We start from the raw sequence: 9,069 nt of genomic DNA on the forward strand, positions 1-9,069 counted from the left end.
AAACGGCTAGTATTGATAGAGTTTGAGTGGTAACATGTACACAGCATTAATGTATGGGGCTGTGTGGCAATCTTACCAAAAACTGAAGTGACTGAGGCACTCCATCATCGAACAAAGCGACCAGGGATCGAAGAAATGTTGTAATGTCGAATGAGCCACTGACTATCAAGCTGTAATCTATCCTTCTGTGATCAAAAACTGGCAATTCGACCATAACCACAGGCCCTGCACAGGCCTATTGCGCTCTGCACTCGTTGTTATTCAGTCTTTTAAACTATTGTAGAAAGGAGGGAGTTAAGCACGGCCCAGTTTCCAAGGCGTATGCACCTGTTAATGTTAGAGTTCTAGTATACATGAAAAACAGGTTTTAGTTAGATTAGTTGTAGTTAGGTTTTGAATTTTGTTTAGGATAGTAAAGTTATTTCTAACTTTTATACTCCTTAAGGATTTTACCGTGTTTAAATAAATATAAAAGATTATTAATAAAGATTATTCTATTCTTCTTCTTCTATTCTATTCTCATTTCGTGTGTCAAGGAGAAAAACGGCAAATCAAGATTGTCTCCAGCTCTTCTGCAATAAAACTGTGCTTTGTTATCAATGTACTGTGTTCAATAATAAAACAATTATCCTCCCCGGCTCAATCCCCTGATTTTAGCTAACCCGTCCCACGGCCTCGTCGCCGGGCTAAGCCGGAATCAGGTGATATTCTGCGTGATTTGCTTTGGTTACTGTCTAAGTACTCGCCGCCATGGTCGCCATGAGCTGTGTACTGACCTGTACTCGACCGCGTTCCGGTGGAAATGAGGGTGTTACGAAAACTAAGATCCCCGAAAACTTACACTTAAGACCTAAGACCCCACCATCTTAGTTTGTAGCACGAAAACTAAGACCCCTACAAATTTTGACTGTCACACAAGAATTTAAAATGTAAAACTCACTTCACATCTGGCCATTTCCTTCGCTAGAACGCGATTTAGAGCGGCAACTGTTGTTTTGAACTCTTATGTTATGTTAAACCAATCTTGTGGATTAAGACCCTCACGCGGACAAAACGTGGGATAAAACTACTGCTAGCACGCGCACGGCTCTTCAGATCACACGGTTCAAGTCGAATTCACAAGACATGAAACGTGTTCTTACTTCCGCTATTGACCTAGGGTTGCGTGACCAAATAATTATCAAACGTATATATAATCTTTAGCCAAACTGGTATCTTCGCCGGGAAAACGTCTAATTATGCTTTAAAGGGACAGTATCACGCTATTTTTAGCAACACGTTGAAAATCGGAAAGATGCTATACAGTTGATAGCAGCCAAGATATAATGACAAAATTCCATTAAAGGACTATCAGAATGCAAAGAAACTACCCACGGATATTTTTGCCGACAGATGACCAAGATAGAGAGGGGTTCAAATTTGAAAACGTCTGGCGGACGTTTTCAAATTTCCGTGTTGGAATGCACTAAAAATCGCCGGTTGTACTATATTTTGGTTCAACCTTTCATCTTAGAATCACTATTAATATTTCTTTAAATTAGAGATTGGGAAATTAATTAACACAGTGTTCAAAGTTTAAATTTAGGGAATTTTGGCCAAAAATCATGATATCTTCCATGATACTGCTCCTTTAAACACCCGTATAAACGGCAAGACATTCTGCAGATTCTGCAATGGATTTAAGCATGATTTAAGCTCTTAAGGTCTTGGTTGTCGTGGTACGAAAACTCAGACTCCTTCATAATTATAGCCACCATTTTAAATTCTTGTATGACTCATAATTTTAATAGTTAATATGTTTAGCGGATCTTAGTTTTCGTATTTAATACCAAAGCTAAGATGGGGTCTTAGTTCTCGTAATACGAGGTCTTTGGTCTTCGTTTTCGTGACACCCGGAAGTGGGGTAATATTTGAATCCACCCATGATGCAACGCAATCTGAGTGCCACACCGCCTCGGCAGTACAAAGAAGACAGAACTCATCAGAAAAGGTAGGATTTGCATTTGACAAATTTCTAGATACCCAGTTTATAAACCATTGAATGTAGTCATTAAACAAAGCGAAAAATGCTTCTTTATAAGGTAATACTGTAGCACTAGTAACCGCAAATTGGCCGTGAACTCGTGTTGTGATGGCATCATGGAGCCTAGCTAGCTCTCGCGGATCGCTCCTCCATTTTCAAGACCTGTTTTGTTCGTTTTACAATTAAGATTCATCTCAGTGGAACTTAAAATGGGAAGACATATCCCTGAAGAATTATCAACCGCCAAAAGAAGAGGACAAGGAGGTCTTAAAAGCGATAAAATCCCATTTCGCGTTCGGATTTGAACGAATCTAAATTCCGCTCAGATATTGAAACCCAATCTTCGAACTTCAAACGGATTTTACAAGACCTGGGTAAACGCTACAGTTGGGTAATTTTGTTTTGTTCCAAATGTTGATATGCTTTTTAACAGCAGTGTAAGTGATATGGTCATTTGAACAGAAATCAGTCTAGAACTTCTATATATACTGTATATTTGCCTCGCAAAGCCGTCCAGACGATCGCAGAGGCGAAGTGTCTGCAAACAGCTGCAAATTTTACATGCGTGTTTGCACGCATGCAATAAAATCGCAAGTTTTTTACTTCTAAAAGCATATGTATTCTTTATTTGAATGACATTTTTGGCTGGAGAAGCTTTATCGAATATTCTGCTTTTGGGAAAGCGACGTGACGTATGAATATTAACAATTTGCATTTTAGATTATTTTAGGAAATTACATGTAAGTTGATGTAACGCTTGTATTAATTAAGGTTCTCGAAATTAACGCGAATTGAAGGAAAAATTACTTGCCAATAAAGGAAATTAACTCGAAAGAGGTGCTAAAAACTCAAAATGAGGGAAATTAACGCGACTTACACAAAGAAATTGAATTTGTTCAGACAACAGGGACAAATTGTGCAATCCGAAATACAAACAATGTTGGTGGTCTGGCAAAGGAATGTGACCCTTTTGAGCGTTCCTGACAGTGTCCACTGATACTCTCCACCCTGATAAAACAATGCTTTTTCCTTTCTGGAGAGTATCGAAAATTTGGGGCAAAAATAATGGAAATTAAGGTCGCTGAAATTAACGCATCACTTAATTAATGACGCGGAAATTTAAACGTTTAAATTAAATTAATGCGAATTTTTTCCCTTTTATTTCATGAAGCGTTCATTTCCTATAATAAGGTATTGAAAGCTACTTGAAATTTGACATAAGCTTGCGCAGCCAATTTTAGCAATTAACGTTTTAAACAAACATTATTCAACAATTTTAGAACTGATAATTCTAGATTTTCTGATTAGTTTGCTCTTTTTAGGTCGGTCATTGTATTTCCTTGTGATGCAAAGAATTTAATCTAGTTCACATGTTGCTTTTGCAAGTTACAGTCAGGACAGTTGCCAAATGAAGTTCCCTTTATTTATGTTGAAATGACAAATTATTTCAAGTCAGTGTAGTAATTGGTTATTCAAGTTCCTACAAATGGTTTATGTAATTGTAAAAAGTAAGTGTAAGTGAAAAAAAGAATACTAGTTTAATTGTCTTCGTCAGTGGCAAGCAGTGGGGATATCAGAGTTGACCTGAGATCAGGGGAATACCCATGCGACCCAATCTTGAGACTACCTTCCATGTTTAGACCTATACCAGTTCAATTTCTCCGGCTTTCTTATAAGCAGATGCTTCTATCTAGAGATAATTATTACATTTCTCAGTTCACGAAATCCACTTGTTTGTGAATTTGTACCTTCAAGGGGTAAAAATGAATTTTATGCATGCCCACAAAACGAGTTTCTGGTACCTCTAAGGTTCACCCATGATAGAAAACTTTCCACAAGTCTATCTAGTTAGGTGGGCTAGCTGGGATCTGGTGGAGTGCCATTTGGATATTGTATGACCCTCCCCCCCCCCCCCCCCTCAGCAAAAAAATGCCTTTTGGGGGGGATGACCCCCTTACCACCACCTTCTACAAGAGGAGTTATACCTGGTTAAAAGAAAAAGAGGAGCGTTCGATCCTCTCGAAAAGTACACATGTGGGAACAGATTTATCATTGAATCATCCAAGAAAGATTACCTTATAGCGGCAACTGATGAGGTCCACTGAAGGACCGAAACTCGATTCTTGCCTGAGAAACTACTTCAGACACTTAACAAATAAATCACTGCAGCATCCTAGAGACTCACAAGATACTTGCCGACCGCTTAGGTTTAAATATCTGGTGGATGCGAGATAAGCCATAAAACAATGAAGGTATATTTCAGCTCTAAGAACGCAATACCTCGAGTGTTGAGGCCACAAAGCAAGGGAGCTGAAAACAACTACAAGAAGCCATAGCTCTTTAAACTTTAAACGTGCGCCCATTAAACTCTCGTATCCGTGATAAACAAACATCCTGCAATCTCACTGCAGATAGGTAGCATAAACATGACATCATGAGAACGGAAATTTTCGGATCCTATGTCTGTATAGCTAATATTTATTTAGTAGGCATTCCCTGAAATCTTGCAGTTAATCCGAGGCGATAAGCCTAAACAAATGCCACAGCGCTAGCGTACACAACTGGCAAAAATAAACTAATCCAAACGGCTCCGAATGATAAGTCTTTTTTTTTTTTTTTTTTTTTTCGCGTGGCTCACCTAGTTAGATACTTTTATCCCCTGCGCTGGAAGGTAGAATTTACAGACAAATGTTGGCGAACTATAATATGATTCTGTCCAATTTGGTCAATAAGATATAAAATGGTAAATCTGGTACCCTAGATATCTGAAGCTTACAATTCGTAACTGTTTCAAAACTCAATTTTTTTATTAGTCTATTTAGTCATTAATTTGATATATTATATGCGTGTTTCAACAGAAGTATTTTGGTTACAACTGAATATCAAAAGTTATTCACTAATCTAGTGTTGTTAAATGGACTTTGGTCAGTCTTACTTAGTCTTAACTTTCCTTATGTCATTTGATTATTTTACGCCTGGCGTGGCTAGTAAGTAGTATGTGGGTGATCCTTCGTCTGAATATCTTAGGGCTCGTTCTTTTGGGACTAATCCGGAATAGGAATACTTGGAATAGACGGTATTTGTGTTCTTCTGGGACCTATTCCGTTTTCGGGATGAACGGAATATCATTCGGTTCATTCTGCTCCCAATAGCAGAATGAACAGAATGGAAGAAATACGGTTTACTCGGAATAGACAGAATACACGTTCTTTTGGGAAATTTTTGGCGGGAAATCCTACGCGGCCGCTCGCGCGCAGACATAGTAGTTCTCAGGTCACCTCCGCCATGGGTATTCCGTTTCCAGATTTTAGGAGCGTTCTTTTCGAAATTGAGATTCCGTGTATTCTGTTATTCATAAACAGGAATAAGAATAGCTGGAATAGCCCCAAAAGAATGCACCCTTAGTTTTTGAAACAAACGCAAACAGAATAACAGTACCTATCCGGAATCCTCTCACGTTTTCGTTTTTCAAGTGTATGTCAAATTCATATCTAGTTTGTAATTTCAAATTTTTTGATGCCAATTTTTTTTTTCTGTAGTTTGTGATTTCAGAGATGCAGCGTGGAGCTCCTCCGTACCAGCAACAGTACCCGGGATACGGCTTTCCCCAGGGCGCACCGCAGTTCCCGTCCATGCCGTCAGCTCACGTGGAAGGCATTGGAGAAGGAATCCACTGCCCAAAAGAACAAAGTATGTACAGAGTGAAGGCCACCAAGTTTAAAATACAACCTGCTTCAGTACAACTTAGAAATTAGTTTGTCTTCATTATTTTGCTTTACATAGAGGTAGACGTGTTTCTTTTCTCTTTTATTTTCCCGTTAACTTGGAAACGGTTTTTCAGAGCAAACGTTTTCGTAAATAAATTTCAATCCTGTGTGTCTTGCACTGGTTTAATTTCCTTCCATGAACAGTCACAGCTACCTCTAAGCCGACTGTAAATTTGGTCAAAAACGTATCCAAAAGTTCAAATTATTGTTACCTTGAAAATTAAAATTGCTCCTGTTGAATGTTTTAACAGATACTCTCTTCTTTTTAGAGTACATACGCCATTTTTTCGTTTAGTAAAATATACAGTTATTTTTCGCGCATTTTCAGGGTGCCCGGCCCCCCACCCTGGGACGAGAGTAGGGCTCGATTATCGACGTTTTACAATATTTGCATTAAATTGCAGTAATCCTTTTTGGTGTTTGTTCAATGCTTCTCATCGTAATAAGAAAAAGCTTTGATTGCCAATAATCTCTTCCATTTGAGGGTTTATTCCAATGTGAACACGAGTCAGTGTTAGTGATAAAAGAACCTACAACCTCGTACATGCGCGATGTGTAGGTGAGGAGCCGTGGGTCAGGTTTCCGCGCGCCAGGGAACCGCGCGGGGAGTTTTGGTGTTCAGAGGCTTCTTCGTTGCCTCCTCGCGTGCTCAGCTTGCGTGACTCAACTTTGCCTCGTTCGTTGCCTCCTCGCGTTCTTAGCTTGCGTGACTCAACCTTGGTGGTCAACTAGAAAGCCTTTGCTACTTTGACCACCACACACATTTTATAATTTGTACTGTATTTATTTTTATCTTGTAATCATCTGTTGTAATACTTTTCTTTCCATGTTAATCTTGTGTAAATAGCGTGAAATAAACGAACCATGACTCTCTCAGAGCTGAAGAGGAACCGGTCCTTTTTTCGAAAAAAAAAATGGTTATATACACTACAACTTACTTTGTTTGTTTTTTCCTCAGTCATAACCGCCTGGAACCCAAGCGACCCAAACAGTCACGTGCTTGGTGGCTTTCAGTTCCACAATGGCGAGTTGACAGTGCCTTATACCGGACGCTATTACGTTTACGCCCAGGTGTACTTCTGCGCCAGGCCTTCTCACAACCGAAATCGCGTGTTAGTATCCGCAGGCAACAGGATTCTTCTCATGATCAACAAGGACGTGCCTGGAGATGGTGTTGAATTAACCGCATCGGCCGGAGGAGTTTTTGTCCTGTCGGCAGGAGAGCGACTCAATGTAAAGGCCACCATACACGATACTAAGCTGTATTTATCCCGACATCATTGCTATTTTGGGGCGTACATGGTCTCTGCTTGAAGAAAACAACAGTTGAAAGCAGTTCTTATTGAGTTTTTATTTTGATTTTACTGTCCACATAGACGTAGAAGTAGTGCCTCGTAATTTATGTTTTTTTGCTGTATTCATGTTTCAGGAAAACTATTAAACTTTTTCAAAAGGTTGGACTTAAAACGTTTGAAAGTTTTGACTTGGTGGGGCTTACATGCGGGAAGGGAAAGGTGAGGACATTGTCGACAGTATCATGAGAGAGTCTTGGAACAGCTGAAGACATTTGACCGGCTGTGATCCGGGTGACGTAAATGAGATCATTTATACGTGCACGTCGAATACAGATTCGGAAACGAATAACTATCGTCTGCAAATTGGTACCAATCAACCAAGAGTTGAAAAATAAAGAAAATGTATCCAGCTAACTTAATCTGTTGAATGACCTTCGCTGGTTTGGCTACGTCGTCAAGATGAAGGGATTTTGTACGTTTTCGCTTTTTGACCACGCGAACGGAAATTGGGACGAATTTTCAAGTATCTGTCGGCTTTACCGGCTATTTTTCCCTGGAAAAGCTTACGAACTAAGCGTTTCCGTGGAGTTTTCTGTATTTTCGCTTTTCGGTGAAATTTCCGGGCGGTCAAAAGGCGAAAGATTCACAAAACCCCACACAAACGCTTGCTACGTAGACTACTCCTGGAAAAGTTTGTCTACTGTCCTGTTATCAGCGTACACGGTTTTTGAGACCGTCAAAACACCTTGGTATAACACTGATTAGGGACCGATCGTTTATTACGTCCTGGGGGGGGGGGGTAATTTGTTTTAAACGAGCTCTTTTTTTGAGGGGGGTGGGGTAATTTTTTACCTTGTTCGAAAAGTGAGGGGGGTAAGATTTTAAGACATACAAAAGGTACCAACTAAATGTATTTAGAAATTATTGAAATAATGGCAATTATCTAAAAAAAAAACAATTGTTACATCCATACATCAAATGCTCCTGTACTGCTTTCAAACCCCGAACTGCGTTGACCTTCTGTGTCGCCTTCAAGTTGACGACTGAAGAATAGACTCCAGCAATAACAAAACATCGTTGTTAACAAGACATTGAAGAGATGATCTAAGGTACGTTCCCTTACTTGAATTTCGCCTAACTTCTGATCGTTTCTCTTGCCAGTTCAGATTCAGAGAGCTAGCGACTTTTGACAGCCGCCATATTAAATACAATGTAACAAAGCGTTGTGCCCAGGACGTTCTCAACAATTCAACCACCAGGCCAACCATGAGGGGGAGGGGGGGGGGGGTAAAATTTCCAAACTGTCATTACAGTAGGGGGTAAACTGACTTTGTTTGAAAGTTTTTTTTTTTGGGGGGGGGGGGGGGGTAAAATTTTCATTCACTCGATTTTTTAGAAAACCACCGCGCCCCTCCCTCCCCACTAGGACGCAATAAACGATCGGTCCCTTACATTTGGATGTGTTTCGTAAAAAAAAATACAGAATTACCAGTCGACCGTTGGGACTGACATTGTATCTGTTGTGTTTCTATAAACTTTCAACAATGTTTATACTACCTGTTATTCTTGATAAATAAAAGCTCCATAAAATAAACTTGAATTAAAAAAAGCGTCCATATTAGCCGCAATAATCACTTTAGAAAGCAACGACGACGGCGACGTCGCAGAACAATAGGTTTAATGAGCAAAAACAATCGCTCTGCACGTGCATTTTACGTTTTGGTACATTTCTTTGTCGTCCTCCGCAAAACAACAACGTGAAATGACCACATTTAAGGTTTTGTGGAGAACGTGAACGCACGACGGTGAATTTTTCATTTTCTTTCTTATCTTGTACGCCACTCCTACCAATTTGGTTCCTGGATAGTTCGCCATTTTTGTAAAAGTTGAACGAGTTGAAACAATCGCGAAGTAGCGCAAATGAAATAAAGATATATTTTCGGGTGACGTTTTCGTTGCCGTTGCCGTCGTCGTTGCTTAAGGT

General features: G+C 39.7%; 1 protein-coding gene across 1 annotated transcript; it reads left to right on the plus strand.

Annotated features, from left to right (window-relative positions):
* The first annotated feature begins 1,832 nt into the window (after positions 1–1,832).
* On the plus strand, positions 1,833–7,257 carry LOC146489216 (tumor necrosis factor family member eiger-like). The gene is made up of 3 exons (XM_085106696.1): positions 1,833–1,990; positions 5,563–5,713; positions 6,749–7,257. The coding sequence occupies exons 2-3, from the start codon at positions 5,578–5,580 to the stop codon at positions 7,102–7,104; spliced, it is 492 nt and encodes a 163-aa protein (XP_084962822.1). The 5' UTR covers positions 1,833–1,990; positions 5,563–5,577; the 3' UTR covers positions 7,105–7,257.
* Positions 7,258–9,069: the final 1,812 nt, after the last annotated feature.

The sequence above is a fragment of the Pavona decussata genome, unplaced genomic scaffold, assembly GCF_977016875.1.
Source record: "Pavona decussata unplaced genomic scaffold, jaPavDecu1.1 SCAFFOLD_6, whole genome shotgun sequence".
NCBI classification, from domain to species: domain Eukaryota; kingdom Metazoa; phylum Cnidaria; class Anthozoa; order Scleractinia; family Agariciidae; genus Pavona; species Pavona decussata.

Bases quoted from the DNA above. Each gene is read 5' to 3' on its own strand.
- LOC146489216 (XM_085106696.1), top strand. From the start codon at position 5,578: ATGCAGCGTGGAGCTCCTCCGTACCAGCAACAGTACCCGGGATACGGC. The intron at 5,714-6,748 runs GTATGTACAGAG...TTTTTTCCTCAG, and splicing joins CCACTGCCCAAAAGAACAAA to TCATAACCGCCTGGAACCCA.